This window comes from Ochotona princeps, chromosome 1, assembly GCF_030435755.1.
Source record: "Ochotona princeps isolate mOchPri1 chromosome 1, mOchPri1.hap1, whole genome shotgun sequence".
Taxonomy (NCBI): domain Eukaryota; kingdom Metazoa; phylum Chordata; class Mammalia; order Lagomorpha; family Ochotonidae; genus Ochotona; species Ochotona princeps.
This window is the reverse complement of record NC_080832.1, coordinates 116,746,428-116,765,798: the sequence shown is the minus strand read 5'-3', so window position 1 is coordinate 116,765,798 and position 19,371 is coordinate 116,746,428. Positions and strand designations below refer to the sequence as shown.

At 49.5% G+C, this 19,371-nt stretch overlaps 2 protein-coding genes and 1 pseudogene across 11 annotated transcripts in view; all 3 read left to right on the top strand.

Moving 5' to 3' along the window:
- The window catches only part of LOC101523895 (patr class I histocompatibility antigen, A-2 alpha chain-like), a 426,293-nt gene that overhangs the window by 271,352 nt on the left and 135,570 nt on the right, over positions 1 to 19,371 (top strand). The window contains exon 6 of one of the 10 annotated variants that reach the window (XM_058666511.1): positions 11,962 to 11,994. The exons of the other annotated variants lie outside the window; for them this stretch is intronic. Within the exon in view, the coding sequence (XP_058522494.1) occupies positions 11,962 to 11,994 (33 nt within the window). The remainder of the gene's footprint in view (positions 1 to 11,961; positions 11,995 to 19,371) is intronic. 10 annotated transcript variants of the gene reach the window in all.
- Positions 9,647 to 11,590, top strand: LOC131480622 (HLA class I histocompatibility antigen, A alpha chain-like; annotated as a pseudogene).
- LOC131480608 (endoplasmic reticulum resident protein 44-like) lies at positions 14,113 to 15,616 on the top strand. Its single transcript, XM_058666633.1, has one exon. The coding sequence runs from the start codon at positions 14,275 to 14,277 to the stop codon at positions 15,493 to 15,495; it is 1,221 nt and encodes a 406-aa protein (XP_058522616.1). The 5' UTR covers positions 14,113 to 14,274; the 3' UTR covers positions 15,496 to 15,616.

The window sequence follows — 19,371 nt, the reverse complement described above, 5'->3', positions numbered from 1 at the left end:
AGTGTCCTGCTAATGCACACCCTGGAGGGAGCACATGGTCCTTCAAGCACTGGGCTACCCACAGGGGAGACCAAGATGGAGGGTTGGACTCAGAATTCAGTGAGGTCCAGCCCTGGCTACTGCATGTGGGGAGTGAACCAGCACATAGAGGATCTCTCTCCATTTGCCTACCTCTGTCTTTCTCTCTGGGACTTTTCAGTGATAGAAGGTTCATTCGTTTAGGATAAAAATAAAACTTTAAAATGAAGCAACTATTAATCAAGGAGGAAAAACTCTCAGGATCAGATTTTTCAGATATTTTAATCCAATAAAACTGCACAACGGAGAAATGCGTGATGAAAAAGTGAGTTTCTACATTTGCTGAGACCATGGGGTTATTTACTGACCCACCTATCAACTGCAGCCTCACGCCCCCAGCTCTCAGGCAGCCACAGGGTCAGTGGTTGACGTCACAAGCACCACTTCCTTATGCCAGAGGAGACCAAGGGACTTTGCTCCCCTGGAATTATGAATGAGATGACACATGAGGGCCATGGTAAGATTCACTCAGCAACTGCTCTTTGCTTCCCTCCCTTCACTCTTGGTCAGGCCTGGACTCATCTCCGTGACAATGCTGGTCACAGCATCTAAACACCTGCACTCCTCACACATGGCTGGGACAAAGGACAACAGATGGACAAGCAGCAGACACACTGCCCAGGCTGGGAAGGAGTGAACAGACGGATAAGGCTTTGAGAGCTCCCACCTTCACTGAGGAACCAAGGAGCCCACAGGCTCCCCAGGGATAAATGAACACTCCAAACCTGGGGACCTGGGGCTGCAACCACTGGCTGAGCTGGAGGCTCTGTCTGTTACAAGAAACTCATCCTGATCAACAGTGCCAAGTCAGCATAATGAGGACATGTCTGAGGACAAACCAAACGAAAGATTTTCAGACATCAGCACAGCTCCTCAAAAATGAGGACCTAGCAGGATGTGGGGCACAGCTAAGGAGCAACAAAGGTTGACTGGCTGATCTGAAAGCAGCAAAGGTTGTGTAAGAGATGGGAACCTCTCCCAGGAGAAGGGGTTTGGTGCAGCTGCTTAAGCTCCTGCATGTGAAGCCGACATCCCAGAGCAGAGAGCTGGTTCACATTCTGGCTGCTCTGCTTCTGATCCAGCTCCTTGCTGCAGTGCCTGGGAAAGCAGCAGAAGACGGCCCAAGTGCTTGGGCTCCTGACAGCTACCTGGGAGACCTGGTTAGAGTTCTGAGCTCTTGGATTCAGTTTGGACCAACCCCAGCTTTTATATCCATTTGGGGAGTGAACAGTGGATGGAAGAGCGCTCTCTCTCTCTCTCTCTCTCTCTCTCTCTCTCTCTCACATACACACACACAAAACCACTCCAGCACACACATCTCCCCCTGTCTCTATCTCACTTTCCTTGTCTCTGTCACTCTTCTCTCAAATAAATTACAATGAGAAGCAGAACTGTAGCAGAATCACATGCATCTTTCTTTTCCCTTCCTCCCGTGGCGACACCTGAGCCTGTGACTAGCCAGAGTGTCTGCTCACACAGATCACCCACACGCACTGGGAGCTCAGACAGCCTGGGAGAGTGGCTGAGGTTACACAGTCCTGACTGCACAGTCAGTGTGACCAGAGGGGACTCCTGACCCAGAAGGTGAAAGTGTGGGTGACCGAGGGCAGCACAGTGTGGGCTGCAGGCTGAGTGGGCTTCCTGCTGATGACAGACATCGGGAGCTCTTAACACGATGCGGCCCACGATGGCAGAAGATGGACACTCAGGGGCTCTCAGAAAGACACTAGTGTGAGATGGGGGAGCCAAGGTTAAGCTCAGCTCAGGTGCTGGGAGCAGTGGCCAGTGGGAAGGCAGAAACTGAGATGACATGAAAGATACTGCTTGCCATGAGAAGCTCCATTTATTTTTTTATTATTATTGGAATGTTAGAGAAGGAAGAGGCAGTTAGAGATCTCACACCTACTGGTTCTCTCACAAAACAAGGGCTGGGTCAGGCCAAAGCAGGATCCACTGGCTTTCTCCTTCTCCCTGATGGCTGCAGGTCCCAGCAGCCAGACCAGCTTCTGCTGCTCTTCCAGGCATAAGGGCAGGGAGCTGACTGAGAAGTGGAGCACACACGACTCTGTTCAATGGCCACATGGGACACTGGCATTGCTGACAGCAGCTTTCCATGTTACATCACAATGCCAGCCTCTCATAAGAAAGCTTCAAAAATAATTAACTCTTTCAATTATAGGCACTTGTAATTTTGATTGAAATGAAAGGAAAAACTCCAAGCATGTAAAGGTTTATGGCTGAAGACAACTGAGCATTACAGATAATATGAGGGTCAATCAAACTCAGGGTATCACAGCATCCAACATGCCTGCAGCAATGTGAAAGAGACAACAGCGCTGAGCAAAACACAACAGCACACATCAGCAGGTGCATCTTGCACGGTACCTGAACAAACTCTCCCCCACCTACTTCTTGAACTCCAGAACCCCAGATAGACCTCCAAGGGTCCCTTGTACCCTCTTGGGCACAGGCAGGCCCTGGTTCACTCCTGCTGCAGGCAGAGCTCCCAGCCCAGCTCAGGCTGCATTCAGGGAACCCTGAGCTCTCTGCCACTGCTGCCTGGCCTGGATTGGGTCTGTCCCTCAGGAGCAGCCAGGACCAGGAGGCGGCAAGGACAGAGACCCCTCCCAGCCATACACAATGAACCAGGGGTGGCAGCTGCTGGGCTGATCCCTGCATGTCCACCTCATTCATTCCTCACTCACTCAGTCCTGCCTCCCCGGCAGGGCCCCACCCAGGAGCACTGACCCTGCTCTTCAGCACCAGGATCCCAGGCCCCTGACACCACAGCTCACCCTAGTTCTATACCCCACAGGGCCCCTCTCAGGGCAGGCAACCCTGCCACACCAGAACCTCCTGCAGCAAGACCAGCCCCTCCTGCGGCAGGACCCTGTGGTCCCTGTCCCTGTACAGACTCCCTCCCCTGGTCACCATGGCAGCAGAGCCCTGCCTCTGCCCCACCCTCACACCTGCTCCTCCAGACTCAACAGTGAGATACCTGTCACTGTGTACATTTCCCCACCATACACACAATACACACATTTCATGGATAACTCACAGGGTATAGTTGCACTCACTCATGAATGTCAATTCCTTAATCCACACTGATACATGGAGAAATGCAATTCCTTCCATTTTGTTGCTTTGATTTCTTCATTTTGTCTTTATATGGAATCTTAACCCACTGCATCACAAGCCTGGCATGACTTTATTTTTTTTCTTCTTAAGATTATTTATAAACATTTATATTTTTTAAAGATGTATTTATTTTTTACTACAAAGTCAGATATACAGACAGGAGGAGAGACAGAGAGGAAGATCTCTCTGATGATTCACTACCCAAGTGACCACACAGCCAGTGCTGCACCGATCCAAAGCCAGGAGCCAGGAACTTCCTTCTGGGTATCCCACGTGGGTGCAGGGTCCCAAGGCTTACAGCTGTTCTCTACTGCTTTCCCAGGCCACAAGCAGCGAACTGGATGGAAAGTGGAGCTGCCGGGATTAGAACCGGCGCCCATATGGGATCCCGAGGCATTCAAAGCAAGGACTTTTGCCGCTAGCCCACAATGCCGGGCCCTATTTTATTTTTAAGAAGTAAATTCGCAACCAGAAAATGACAGATGGAGAAATTCTTCAATTCAGTGTTTACTCACCAAGGGCCACAATGAACAGAGCTGAGCCAACCTGAAACCAGGAGCCAGGAATTTCTTCACAGTCTCCAATGTGGGTGCTTTACCCAAAGTGCCACAACACCTTCCCCATTTTTTTTCCAATAAGGAAATTAAGAATGGAATGTTCAGAAGTTGGTGAGACTTCAGCATGGGGGAACTCAGATCCCTCTCTGCAGATGGTAGGCTGCCTCAGTGGAACCAAGAGACACAGGAATAGGCACCACAGTCAGCCAGCCTGGATTTCACACGGCATGGTCTGATGGCGCCACCTGCTGGTCATCTGCAACAGACAGGCTCACAAACAGCAGTGGAAAGAACCAATGTTCCAGGGGGCTTCTTATCCCCTCAGGACCTCTCACTCTTTTCAAAACTCAGATCCAGTCCTGGAGGGGAGGATGCTGATGCCCCCACGAGCACTAGTATCACCCCCTTTTTTAGCCCTGGTTCCTCTACCGCATCTCAAGCCACATGAAACCCTGCCATTACTGTCACCACAAAGCAAAGGAGCAGAGAACATCAGGGTGGAGGACCAGATCCAAGAGCAGCCCCCACATGCCCACAGGGATCAGCCCTGTCCTCTAGGCCCACACAGAGTCACACTCGCTCCTTCTGCTGGGACCCCACTTGTCTCTCCTGCTGCCCGGCTCCACACTGCACTTAGCCTCCTCTCCCTCCCAAGGCCTGAGAAAGCCCCTCCCACCTGAACAGCACACCAGGAGGCCAGGGGCACAGCAGGCCCAGAGCAGCAACCCTGGACAGCCTGAGCTGGCCCTGCCCTGCCTGGAAAGACCCAAGCCAAGGAGGTCGCAGGCCTTGCCCTGCCCAGCTCCCAGGCTGAACTGTATCCTCCTGCCCCTGCAGACAGCTGCTCCCACAGGATGCCACGAGCTAAAACTCCATGTCTACCTGGCCCCATCCTAGCACAGACACAGCCAGGCCACAGCCCTCAGTGCATCCTCTTCTAAGTGGCAACTCAGGGTTCTGAGACCCTGGCCCAGAGCATGCCTGCCTCTGCCTGTCCTCCATGCCCTCAGCTGGCCTCTGCCATGGCCACCCTCATCAAAGGCACCCTCCTGCACAGGGATCTCCATGTTGAGTTCCTGATCCATTTGTTTCCTCCCAGCCCTGGGGAGGGAGCACACCCTAGGGGCCTGTCCCCTGAGAGGGGGACTTGTAAAGGCCACCAGCACTAGAGCAGGAATCCTGAGCAATCTTAGGACAGCAGCCACCTCATACCTGCCTTTCCATGCCGCGGGTGTCATCTCATCAGGGTCTCCTGGCTGTGACACAGGAACCGTGTCCTTCCATGGTGCCCAGGCCACAGGGGCTGCCTGACCATGAAGCTGGGTCATTAAAGAGAGGCAGGTCATGCTGCAGGAAGGGCCCCACACAGAGCTCCAGCCCCATGGCCCTGACCTGCACCCAGGATGTGTCCCAGGCTGGGTCTGCACTGGCACACACACCCTAGGAACTCCCCGTCCCTCTCCCTCAGGCAGCTTCCTATGGAGGTAATCACAAGGATTGTCCCTGATGCCAGCCCTGAGCACCTAGAGGCCAGGAACAGGCTCAGCCAGGCCCAGGACGGTGAGGAGGACAGACAGGTGGCCTGACACACAGGATGGGGCAGGCATGGCCACAAAGGTGCTGCTGTCACTCCTGTCCCTCAGCCCAACCCCCAGGGGCCCTGGCACCACTCTCACTTTGCCTGCACTGAGCCTGTGAGAAAAGACAGGCTCCTGTTCCGTTAACAGAGACTCCAACTTTGCCAATCTCAGAGTTCACTGAGGAAGACATCAAGAAAATGGGGGATACAGAATTCAAAGTACTTATTGTGAAATTCTTATCAACAACATAAAGCAGGCATTCAAGGAAATCAAGGAGTATGTCACACTGGAAATGAATCAAATGAAAGCTGATATATCAGAACTGAAGAATACAGTGGAGCAAATTAAAAGTACAATGGAGAGTCTCCAAAATAGAATAAAGGAGGCAGAATAAAGAATCTCAAAATTAGAAGGTATTTCCTGTCACCAGAGGAAACAAGCCAAAAGCTGGAAGCAGAGCAGGGTCAGGCTAAAAAAAGTATTGAAGAAATGAAACACACTATGAAAAAGCCAAATATAAAAGTTATGGGAGTCGCAGAAGGTACAGAAGGAGAAGCTGGTTTTAAAGGTATATTTAATGAAATAAAAAGGGAACATTTCCCTTATCTAGAGAAATAATTGGGAAACAACACTTAGGAGGACACAGAACTTCCAACACAGTTGACCAAAAGCAATCATCACCATGACACATGTTCATCAAGCTCTCTTCAATTGGACATAAGGAAAAGATCCTTAAATGTGCACGCGAAAAAAATCAACTGACATATAAAGGAATGCCAATTAAACTTACAAGAGATCTCTCACAGGAAACTCTACAAGCCAGAAGATAATAGAGCAACATATTTTAGACTCTATAAGCAAAAAATTGTCGGCCCAGGATAACGCACCCAGCAAAACTTTCCTTTGTCTTTGAAAATGAAATAAAGGTCTTCCACAGTCGAAAAAAAAAAAAAAAAAAAAGCTAAAGAATCTGCCTCTTCCAACAGAAAACTAAATCAATGAATAACCCATTGCTCAAATGACAGAACCAAATTACCACCCATTTGTATTAACCCTGAATGTGAATGGATTAAACTCATCAATCAAATGTCATGGATTAGTAGACTGGGTTAAAAAAAAAAAAAAAAAAAACCATTTATTTGTTGCCTACTGGAAACACATTCCACCAATGGAGATCAGCGGAAACTATCTCATGGATTTTGATTTTTTTTGGTTAGTTTCATCTCTTCAAAATATTTTCTTCTGATTAAATTTTTCAGTGACTCACAGATCATACGGTAGAATCATTTTCTTCAAGAAAGTTCTTGATTTTTATTTATTCAGCGACTTCATGATGTTGTTAATTTCTTTTTATTTTTCTTCCCATTGTTGTTTTTCTTTTGTGGCTTTTCAATTAAGGGGGTGTATAGTGACTGTGTAATGGAGACTATCAGATCTAGCACCATGTTATTTAAATTCATGATGTTGCAAATTTGTGTTTTTCTTCCTGTTGTTAATTTTGTATTGTGGCTTTTCATTTAAGGGGATGTATAGTAACTGTGTAATGGAGACTATCATATCCAGATGTGAGGATACAACACAGTATGCATCTCTACTTCCAGACAAAGATGGACTCCCAATGAAACTGTTTATTTTATCTTGACAAGAGGATGCTGGATTCTCTGCCATTGTCCATGCCTGTAATGATGGACATATGACTGTGTATGAACTCTACAACTATACTATAGTAATAATATAGGGGGGGAGGGAATTGGAGAGGGCATATGGGAAATCCCAGGAGCTATGGAACTGTATCCTAAAATGATTGTGACAACAGTAATAATAATAATAAAAAGCAGTAAAAATTTAAAAACAGAAGCAAGGATGTCAGAACTAATTTGATGCAGTTGACGTGTGGAAAGAAGCAACAGTTCTCCAGCCCTCAGAGATGTCCAGTGACAGTTCCAGAGTCCACATTGTAAGGTTATTTCTAATACTGAAATGACAAAATCACCTACTAAGCTGAGGAAGAGGGGAATAGCAATAATCTGTGTGTGTGTGAATTTTTTTATTGATTACATTGCATTATGTGACACAGTTTTATAGGCACTGGGATTCCCCCCCCCACCCCTCCCCAACCCACCCCCATGGTGGATTCCTCCACCTTGTTGCATTACCACAGTTCAAGTTCAGTTGAGATTCTTTCATTGCAATCATCTATCAAGCATAAAGTCCAGCGTCTTATTGTCCAGATAAGTTCAGCGGTTTCTTGAGGAGACCATCTCTGGTCTGAAGGCAGAGCTGGCAGAGTATCATCCCGATCAATTAAAAGCCCCGACATTACATCAGTAACCATTTATAACGTTATGGAATTAGTTGACATGGAATTGAGTAACCAATATGCTAAAAAAGAAAAAAATGCAAGTTCTGAACCACATCCTCTGACTTCTACATCGACATTTCAATTATTAGTTTATATACAGCCGGGTTCTATACACCTTAAAGTGGCTATAGATTACTATTCAGCTGTCTCATGTCTATTTTAATTTTAGTATTTAGCAGTTTATAGCATTGAAGCATGATTTTGCTGAACCTGGCTGTTTTTCGGGTAGTCTAACTGTATAACTCTAACAGGACATATATCAACAGTTTAGGTGAACAGTTTTAGGAGGGGTGTGCAGAGAAATCTTCAATACCCCAGTGAGGAGTAACTAATCTTTGTGTCCCACCCAGTGAGTTATAAGTGCATCCCCGCTGACCGTTTCCTGTCTGTTTCTAAGCTTTCCTTGTTCTCTATCTATTCTAGTTTTTTTGGTTGGTTGTTTGTTTGTTTTGAGGAGTTTCTGGAGCGATCCTGATGGTCATTAGGAGAGAAGGTGGGGACGAGAATAGCAATAATCTATCAATTCATGAAGCTTGATGGATGATTATCAAAAGGTGAGAGATAAGGGCCCAGTTTGTGCAGTGAGTAAAGCCTCCGCCTGTGATGCTGGTATCCTATCCAGGTGCTGCTTTGTGTCCTGGATCCTCTGCTTCTGATCCAGCTCCCTGCTATTGCACCTGGGAGGGCAGTGGGAGATGACCCAGGTGCTTGGGCTGCTGCATTCATATGGGAGACCTGGAAAAGGCTGCTGGCTCGTAGTACCAGACCTACCCTGCTCCAGCCATTGCAGCTCTTTGCAAGAGCTCTTTGCAAGCTCTTTGCAGCTCTCAAGCAAATGTACAATGGATCTCTCCTACCCTCCTCTCCTACTTTCTGCCTCAACTCCTCTCTGTCTGTAACTCTGTCTTTCAAATAAAGAGGTCTTACTCAAAATGAATAATAAATGGGCCCGGCGGCGTGGCTTAGCGGCTAGTCCTCGCCTTGAACGCCCCGAGATCCCATATGGGTGCCGGTTCTGATCCTGGCAGCTCCACTTCCCTTCCAGCTTCCTGCTTATGGCCTGGGAAAGAAGTCGAGGACGGCTTTGGGACTCTGCACCTGCGTGGGAGACCTGGAGGGGGTTCCTGGTTCCCGGCTTTGGATCCACACAGCTCCGGCCGTTGTGGCTCACTTGGGGAGTGAATCAGTAGATGGACGGAAGTTCTTCCTCTCTGTCTCTCCGCCTCTCTGTATATCTGACTTTGTAATAAAAATAAATAAATCTTTAAAATTTTTTTAAAAATGAATAATACAATTTGCAGCATAATGGATAGAGCTGAAAGACATTTATGCTAAATGAATTCACATATGGAGAGACAGATATCTCCTGTTCTCCTTTATATTGTAGACACTAAACAAGCAAACAGGGTCAGCACTGTAGGGTAGCAGGTTGAGCTGACAACACCCATCTCATATGGGCACGGCTCTGAGTCCAAACTGCTCCATTTCTTGTCTAGCTTCCTGCTGTGTCGTGGAAAGTAATGGAAGATGCCCAAGTGCTTGGATCTCTGTCACCCACGGGGGAGAGCTGGATGAAGGCTCAGGCTCCTGACTCTGGCCTGGTCAGTGTCAGCCTGTGCAGCTCTCACTCTCCATGTGTAACTCAGCCTGTATATATTTCTCTCTCTCTCTCTCTCTCTCTCTCTCTCCCGCCCCCCCGCATCTGCCTGAAGAACGGACCCGAGGTGTCTTCCACCGGCCACCAGGGGGAGCCACAGCCCAGCCTCAGATGGGGCAGCCCTGGCTCTCAGCTCCACTGGGACAGTCTGAGCAGAAGCCTCAGTCAACCTCCCGGGTTCCTGATGTCACACACCATGGGCAGGGCACGTAGGCGGCAAAACTAGGGTCGAACCAATCAGCGCCACCCGGATATAAAGTGGGCGTGGAGGTTCCCAGAAAAGTCTCTTTAGTTGTCCAGCATGGGGTCCACGGCGCCCCAGACCCTCCTCCTGTTGCTCCCGGGGGCCCTGGCCCTGACCGAGCCCCGGGCGGGTGAGTGCAGGTCGGGAGGGAGACGGGCTCTGCGGGGCAGGAGCGAGGGGAGCGCGCCGAGGGACACAGGACCCCGGGGAGCCGCCTCTCCACCGCCCCGGCAGACCTCCCCACTTCTGCCTATCCCCCATCGCCTCACCCAGTCCCTTCTCCACTGACCCTTTACTGTTTAGCAACACCAAGGACCCTGCCTTCCCTGCTGCCCCAGCGAACTTGGACCTCTGCGTACCACTCCATCCCCTCTCTCCCCCAGGCTCCCACTCACTGATGTATTTCATCACCGGCGTGTCCCGGCCCGGCCTCGGGGAGCCCCATTTCATGGCTGTGGGCTACGTGGACGACACGCAGTTCGGGCGCTTCAACAGCGACGCCGAGAACCCACGGGCAGAACCTCGGGCGCTGTGGATGCAGCAGGTGGAGCAGGTGTACTTGCACAGGCACACACAGAGGGGTAAACAGCAGACACAGATTAACATTGTGGACCTGAACAACCTGCGTGGCTACTACAACCAGAGCAAGGCCGGTGAGTGACCCGACCGCGCCCCCCCCCCCCCCTTGGAGACTGAGGCCCAGAGGAGCCCTTGGGGCGCAACCGGGTTTCGGTTTCGGTTTCAGTGAGGTGCAGGTGAGGGCAGGGGCGGAGCAGCGTGGCCAGGGCTGACAGTGGACTGGGACAGGCTCTCACACACTCCAGAAGATGTATGGCTGCGAAGTCGGGGCAGACGGGCGCCTCCTCCGCGGGTACTGGCAGTGGGCCTACGATAACAAGGACTACATTGTCCTGAATGAGGACCTGTGCACCTGGACAGCGGCTGACACAGCGGCTCAGATCAGCAAGCACAAGTGGGAGGCTGACGGTGATGCAGAGGACTTCAGGGCCTACCTGGAGGGGGAGTGCTTAGAGTTGTTAACCAGATTCCTGGAGTTGGGGAAGAAGACACTACAGCGAACAGGTGTGTGGTTCTGGTAGGGGATTCCCTCCCCACCTCCCCTAGGGTTGGGGCTGAGGCTGTGGAGGAGGGGAGGAAAGTGAGACCCAGGACTGTGTCCACCTCTCCTCATGGCCACAGCAGGGATGTCCTTCTGGGTTTTGGGTCCAGAGACAGAGACCCGCCCTTCCCTCAGTGTAGAAGAAGGACCTGGGTTGTACAGGCATAAATGATTCTGAAAAGAATCCTCTTGGTGCCCTGAACTCCCACTGGGTCCTCTGAGCTGTGACCCCTACCAGGCCTGTCCCCAACCACAAGCCAATGCACTGGGAGGATTCACTCCAGGTTTCTCAGTCTCTCTACTTCCACTCAGAACAAAGCTAAATCCCTTTGACCCTTGATGAAAAACATGAAAGGCATAAATTGTCCAAATCTTCCCTCAGACCCACCCACAGCACATGTGACTCACCACCCAGTCTCTAACCAGAAGGCCACCCTGAGGTGCTGGGCCCTGGGCTTCTACCCCAAGGACATCACACTCACCTGGCAACGAGATGGGGAGGATCTGACCCAGGACACGGAGCTGGTGGAGACCAGGCCTGCAGGGAATGGAAACTTCCAGAAGTGGGCAGCTGTGCTGGTGCCTTCTGGAGAGGAGCAGAGGGGAACACGAGGGGTTGCTTGAGCCTCTCACCCTGAGATGGGGTAAGGAGGGCAGAAATTGGCAGAGCCTTCAACAGAGGCAGGGCTGAGACCTGGGATCAGAACCTCCCTATTCTCCCTTCCCTCTCAGAGCCTCCTCAGCCCACAGTGCCCATGTGGGGAGTCATCGCTGACCTGGTCCTCCTGGCAGCTGTGCTCATTGGAGCTGTGTTTGCTGCTGTGATGAAGAAGAGCTCAAGTAGGTCAGGGTGAGGGCTGGGTCTGAGTCTCCTATCCTCTGGGAAGAAGGTCCCCCTGCCATGAGACAGAGCACAGACGCCTGCATCTCCAGCTGGGCCCTGGGTGCTCACACTGGCTCTGGTGTGAAGCACAAGTGAAGGTGCACAATGTACACTCCACGGGGATGACTCTGTTCACAGGGACCTGAGTTCCAGCAGCCCCAGGTCAGGGGGAGGCCCCAGCTGAGGACACACCTCCAGGAGAGGCGCCTCCTGACCCTTTCCTGGTTCTGTAGCCATAGTTCTGGAACCTTCTCTGAGATGACCCAGTCCCCTGGGCTCCCCATAAGCAAGACCTCAGCTCCTGCCTTCTCCCTGCCTCTCACTAGTTCTTTTCTCTCACAGGTGGAGAAGAAGGGAGCTACACTAAGGCTCCAGGTAAGCACTGGGGTGTGTTTGGGGGTGGGGGATCCCCAAGACCCTTGAAACAGTCAGATGCCCATGGAGAAGCTGCCCCACCCACCCTGTAGCGCCCTGCTCAGCCACACCTCCAGGGCTCTCACCAAGTCCTGATTGGTTCTCCCTGGTGGGAACAGTGCCCAGGGCTCTGACTGCTCTCTCACAGCTTGAAAGGTGAGACCTGGAGGGCCTGGAGGGTTGAGCTGGCAGGGTGAGGGGACACAGAGGGGTTGAGGGATTCCTTGCATTTGCACATTTTTTTATTGGTAAGGTAGATGTACAGAGAGAAGGAAAGACAGAGAGGAAGATCCTCCATCCGATGATTCACTCCCCAAGTGGCCGCAGCGGCTGGTGCTGCGCTGATCCGAAGCCAGGAGCCAGAAACTTGTTTCCGGGTCTCTCACGTGGGTGCAGGATCCCAAAGCTTTGGGCCGTCCACTACCGCCTTCCCAGGCCACAAGCAGGGAGCTGGATGGGAAGCGGGGCTGTTGGGATTAGAACCGGCGCCAATATGGGATCCTGGCATGTTCAAAGCAAGGACCTTAACCGGGCCGGCATTTGCACATATTCATGTGTGCTGAGCTGTTCCTGTCCCCTTATATAGTGACCTGAATTTGTCACCTTGTTTCTGTAGTGTGAGGCAATTGCCTTGTTTGGGACTGAGGGATAGAACCTTGCTCAAGTCCTCATCCTTGTGTCTTCAAAAACCCCGCCCTCCCTTGCTGCAAAGGCATCTGAGTGTGTTCCTGTGGGCACAGTGTGAGGTGGGAGCCTGGCCCTCCTAGCCCAGCTAAGCACCTCTGTCCCTATCTCAAAACAGGTGTACCTGCTGCAGCTTCATCCTTCCCTGTGCAAATCTGAACAGCAATCATTTTTTCCAATTCAAATCAGTAGGGGTTGTGAGAAAATTTAAAGAAAATTCCAAAAATAGGACAGAGAAACTAAAAAGAAGTACCAAGAACTTTCCAGAATCCATGTTTCCTGTGATGAATCTGTTTCAGGAAGGGACAGGAAAGGCTGGGAGGCCCTGCATGAGGGCAGGGCTGTGCTCAGGTGGTCCCAAGCCCATCAGCCTTTGTCGTGGTCACTGCCAACTTGGCTCAGCTGCCCCAGTGTCCTGGTCTGTCTGGTAAAATGTGCTCATCAACACCTGCCATCACAGGACTCAGCCATAGTGATGCTTACCTTGCCTCAGGGACTTGAGGCAGTGGAGGCTGCATGGGGCCAAGACAGTCAAAGCTCACACTTGGGTTCAACCCTTGGCTCCTGTCTTCCTGTGTTCATTTTGTTCCTTAGTGTTGTTGGCTGACTAATTGCACCTGCTCTTCCTGTGTGTGAGCTCTGGTGACCTTCAGGTCTGTGTGTGCAGGAGGCAGTGTGGGAGGGAGGGAGGCAGGAGGGTAGATGATACTTGTGAGAAAGCAGAGGCCATATGCACACCAGTGGGAGAGGATGTCACTCTGCAGTGGCCACAGGCAACCTCTGTCTCAGGCTCCACTAATGAAGCCATCAGGTCTGGAAGGGGCAGGTGCAACATGCTCATCACTCAGGTCATCCTGCTGTGGGTCAGATCCAGTGCTGGGCAAGATGGTCCAGAGTGGGTATGGGAGCCAGGGAAGCTGGCTGTCTCACCATCATGGTCAGCGTGCACTGCCCTGAGGAGGTGACCCTGAGGAAGGTTGGAAGGACAAAATGAGTCGTCAACCAAAGTGTCTGGAAAGGTGCTGTGCAGGCAGGGAATAGGCAGTGCAAATGCCCTGGGCAGGAGCTAGGCTGCACACAGAGCAGGGAGCCATCAGGGTCGGGTGCACAATGAATGAAGCACCGTGAAGCAGGACACATGCTCACTGGAAGGCTCAGCCTTGGCTCTGAGTGAGGTGGGAGCCATGAGACAGCTCCGAGCAGAGGAAGGACATGTGCACCTTCTCCTGTCCAGGGACCACCCTGGCTGCTGTGGGAGGATGGGACTGAGAGACTGAGAGGCTGAAGACAAAGTTCTAGGGTGTCACCACCCTGCAGCGACACTAAAATGATGAGGAATATTCTTGGAGGGCCAGGAAAAACTGGCAAAAGCTACTGCGTTTTAAATCCTCTCTTGAGTTCGCCGCTGGAGCTCCGGGTCGGGAGGACTAGGTGCGGCTGCTGCTACTGGGAGACTCCTCAGCTGCTGCCGGCTCCTGGAGCCCAGCCCTCTCCTTACTCAGCCCAGCCCAGTCCCCGCCGCCTACGCCTGTCCCTGCAGCCGACCCCGGCGCTACCATGAATCCCGCCGTCTTCCTATCCTTATCCGACCTCAGATGCTCCGTGCTGCTCCTGGTAACTTGGGCTTTTACTCCAGTAACAACTGAAATCACAAGTCTTAATACAGAGAATATAGATGAAATTCTAAATAATGCTGATGTTGCTTTAGTAAATTTTTATGCTGACTGGTGCCGTTTCAGCCAAATGTTACATCCAATTTTTGAGGAAGCTTCCGATGTCATTAAGGAAGAATATCCAAGTCAGAATCAAGTGGTGTTTGCCAGAGTTGATTGTGATCAGCACTCTGATATAGCCCAGAAATACAGAATAAGCAAATACCCGACTCTCAAGTTGTTCCGTAATGGAATGATGATGAAGAGAGAATACCGAGGACAGCGATCCGTGAAAGCACTTGCAGATTACATCAGACAGCAAAAAAGTGACCCAGTTCAAGAAGTTCAGAACTTAGCAGAAATCACCTCTATTGATCGCAGCAAAAGAAATATCATTGGATATTTTGAGCAAAAGGATTCAGACAACTATAGAGTATTTGAAAGAGTAGCAAGTATTTTGCATGATGACTGTGCCTTCCTTTCTGCATTTGGGGATGTTTCAAAGCCAGAAAGATATAGTGGAGACAACATAATCTACAAACCACCAGGGCATTCAGCTCCAGATATGGTGTATTTGGGATCTATGACAAATTTTGACGTGACTTACAATTGGATTCAAGATAAATGTGTTCCTCTTGTCCGAGAAATAACTTTTGAAAATGGAGAGGAATTGACAGAAGAAGGACTGCCTTTTCTTATACTCTTCCATATGAAAGATGACACAGAAAGCTTAGAAATATTCCAGAATGAAGTAGCCCGGCAGTTGATAAGTGAAAAAGGTACAATAAACTTCCTACATGCAGACTGTGACAAATTTAGACATCCTCTTCTGCATATACAGAAAACCCCAGCGGACTGCCCTGTGATCGCTATCGACAGCTTTAGGCATATGTATGTGTTTGGAGACTTCAAGGATGTATTAATTCCTGGAAAACTCAAGCAGTTTGTATTTGACTTACATTCTGGAAAACTACACAGAGAATTCCATCATGGACCTGATCCAACTGACACAGCTCCTGGAGAGCAAGTCCAAGATGAGGCAAGCAGTCCACCTGAGAGCTCCTTCCAGAAACTAGCACCCAGTGAACATAGGTACACTTTATTGAGGGATCGAGATGAGCTTTAAAAACTTGAAAAACGATTTGCAAGCCTTTTGACCACAGCATCAACTTACATGGTGGAAATAGTAAACCTATATTTTCATAATTCTATGTGTATTTTTATTTTGAATAAACAGAAAGATGTTTTGGGTTTTTTAAAAAAAAAAATAAATAAAAAAATAAATCCTCTCTTGAGGCCCGGCGGCGTGGCCTAGCGGCTAAAGTCCTCGCCTTGAAAGCCCCGGGATCCCATATGGGCGCAGGTTCTAATCCCAGCAGCTCCACTTCCCATCCAACTCCCTGCTTGTGGCCTGGGAAAGCAGTCGAGGACGGCCCAAAGCTTTGGGACCCTGCACCCGCATGGGAGACCCGGAAGAGGTTCCTGGTTCCCGGCTTCGGATCGGCGCAGCACCGGGCCCGTTGCCACTCACTTGGGGAGTGAATCATCAGATGGAAGATCTTCCTCCCTGTCTCTCCTCCTCTCGTATATCCGGCTTTCCAATAATATTAAATCTTTTAAAAAAAAAAAAAAAAGTTCTCTGCTGCTCCTGTCCCCGTCTGTCTAAGCTTTCCTACCTGCTTCTTCGCCACGCTTCCTCCCGTTTTCCACCACCCTTCTTCCCAATTCTTCCTGTTTCTGTATTCCCCCCATTCCCCACGTAAAGAGCCACCAGAATGTCACGAACCAAAAAGACTTTGCTGAACCAAAAAGGATTTATTGCTGAAAGTGAGCTGCTTAAATACAGTTCTTCCACCAATCACTTCTGCACGTGGTCCACAGGGCGCTATCTGATAGGCCAGCAATCGCAGCAAGGGAGAATTAGCCTATCCTTATGACTTCCTGCCTGCCCAGTGGTGGGAACAAGTCCGGCCTCCTGGTACTCGGCCAGCCGCCATCTTGAAGCCCCTAATCCATGTGGGGTTGGCTGCTCCCCACATCTCCCCCCTTTTTATTTAAATGAGGCCGTGCCTGTCTTAGGTAGCCCGCTGCAGGACAACCTCCTTACCCGTCATTGGGCGGCAGAGCTTCCAGCTCTACGCCCTGTCTTAGGTTGGTAGGTGTCCCCCGCAGGTCTCACCCGTCTTTGACTACCAGTCTAGCATGCTGTACCTGGGGGAAGGCCCCTGCTCCCAGGGCCATCAGGGCCTGTCACATGATGGCATTATCTTGCCCATGTTTTAGGCACATAAACCAGACATGCAGGAAGATCACGAGGCACAATAACCCTCAAAGAGACAAAAACCCAATCCAATGTCTGACCCTATGGACCACAGATTGTACCCGTAACAAAACCATTGTTCCACAGTAGCCACCTCAAACCGGGTGGCATAAATGGTTACAATTTTTCCACACAGCCAGCGTGTACATTATCAAACTGAACATCCAAATCCCATACAAATAAACCGAAAAGCTTCTTTAGCGTATAAACTATCAAACTAAACATCTCGAGTCCCATTCAAATAAACTAAAAAGGCTTCTAAATAGATTAGCTGCACGTTGGAAGCTGAGAGAACCTCAGATAACATGTCCACCTGTTCTTAAATCAAGCCCGCTAATTAGTTCATGATTAGCAAGCCAGTCCAAACATGTTGGTTAAACTGCTCCCGTGTCTGAAGAACCACAGAGGTCTGCCGCACAAGAGCGTTCACAGTCATGGTCACCGGTGCAGCAGTCACTAGGGCCGCAATGGCCATGTTGTCAGCAGCGGCAGCCGTAGCTATTGTTGTCACAGTGGCAGCAGTAGCACCGAAGTCATACTCTGGCCGCAGGTGGACTGACAGGTCTTCTTCTGCCGGAGTGCAGCTCCAGCCGGGTTCGGAACTCGCGAAGGGTGCGTGGAAGAGGCGCAGAAAAAATAAAGAAAGAGACGGACCACCAGGATTCCTTGATGATAGTGGACAAAGCAATAAAGCTGTCCGCTTTATTTATACAGAACCAGTCAAACTCTGGCTCAGACTTTCCACGTCATGGTCAAGTGGGTGTTTCTAAGGACAACCCTGCCACCTGCTTTACCCCAAAACAATAGAAATTCCTGCTACAATTCTTATTCTACAACTTAATCTTGTATCACAAAGAAAAGGAGAACCTAAAGATTAAGGAAAGAATGAAACCCTAAATACAGGTCTCTTGATTAGCATAAGGTCAATGGGGACAGCCAAGACAGTAGGAAAAACAGAAGGCCCTTTTGTAAGACATTATTATTGACATTAACCTGCAAGCTCACATTGAGTAAAATTTTGGCCAACTCCACAATAGCAACCAATGCCTGGATGGATTAGAATTCTTCCGCAGGGTGGTCTGGTATCCATGCAAAGGAAGGTGGAACTACATTCAGGTGGTTGTAGAGTCATCCTCCCGGGCCCTGCCTTACAGCGGGAAGTTCCTTGTGGCCCTGCCTACAATGGAACAATACTCCTCACACCCTCGTGTCCCCCACATCCACTGCACGGACCCCAACATTCTTCTTTAACCATCATCGGTCTCGGAAAATAGGTGGGCAGGCACATCACCACAGCCAGCGGGTACTCGGTTGTATTCCAACATTCTGAAGGAAAACAATCTATTCCACAAGTTAAGTGAATCCCTACCTGACTAGCTTTGCTAACAAGAAAACAGAAACATTGGCCTCAGGCACACAGGAGTGGGCCTAAAAGAAAAGCAATGCAATTAGCCACTGCTACCAAGCTCTCAAAAGTATCATTACCTGAAGGAAAATAGAAGCAATTCTGCAACTGGCCTCCAAGAATCATGAACATTGCTGCTCCTACAGCACAAACGGAGGCCTCATCTCTCAAAAGAATTTGTGGTTATACTCTGCATAGGATTTTTGTAGGAATACTTATGTCCTCTAAATGTACTGTTTTTATCTGTGGGAAAATTTTCCATACAGACCTGGAGAGTGCTCCAATTGATTCGGGATGAGGCTGAAATTTTCCTAAGGTCTAATTAATCAATACAATGCAGGGTGATGGCACAATAGAATTACTAATATTAATACTCACCTGAAAAAATAATAACTAGCTTGTCCTTTGGGGATCTATATTGATCCCTTATTTCCCCTTTTCTATTTATATAGCATAGTTTTAATTTTTTTCTTTCTATGCTTCCACAGCTTTATTGCCTCTTGGCACCATTTATTAGCCTGTTCATATGCTAACTGCTTTACCAAAGGCATTGCTGACTCCACCTCCCCCAAAATTCTCGAGGCAGTTTGAATGAGTCTAGCTACAAAATCAGCATAAGGCTCATTGGCTCCCTGAATAACCTTGGAGAGGCGTCCCTGTAGATCCCCTGTAAGCATTTTCCATGCCTTAGTGACAGTAGCACTTATTTGAAGATACTTATTTGCAGCAGTGTCTGAACAAAACTCTTGGTATGCCACTTTCCAATTTAAATATTGGCCACCAGAAAGGGTGGCACGAGCCAAATTCATAAAATCTATAGGCTGATAATATCTGTTGATTTTGGTCCTCTAGGACTGGAAACACAGAGGAGGAAGACATAGTTTCCTTCCATCCCCGCGGGGCATTGGCACTGCAGGCACATGCCCATGACAGCATGATCCAATGGGGTTATAAGCGGGTGGGGGGGTAGACGGCACTATTCCTGGCTTCAAAGAGTGCCGTACTAGCTCCTCCCCTGTAAATTCCTTTTCACTATCATTTCCTTCCTCGGAGTCAGAATCTACTTGGGAGGCTCGACTTCCACTTTCCGATAGATAATCCTCCCTAACACTAGAAGTTTCAACCACATTCAGTGGAGCAGATACAACTTGCTCATCTTCTACAGCCAAAGCATCAGATAATTTAAAATCTCACTTTTGTTCTGTCTTCTGTTTAGCAAGAACTTCCTCATACAGTGTCACTTTCATTTAAAAAAAAAAAAAACAGAAAAAGAGGAA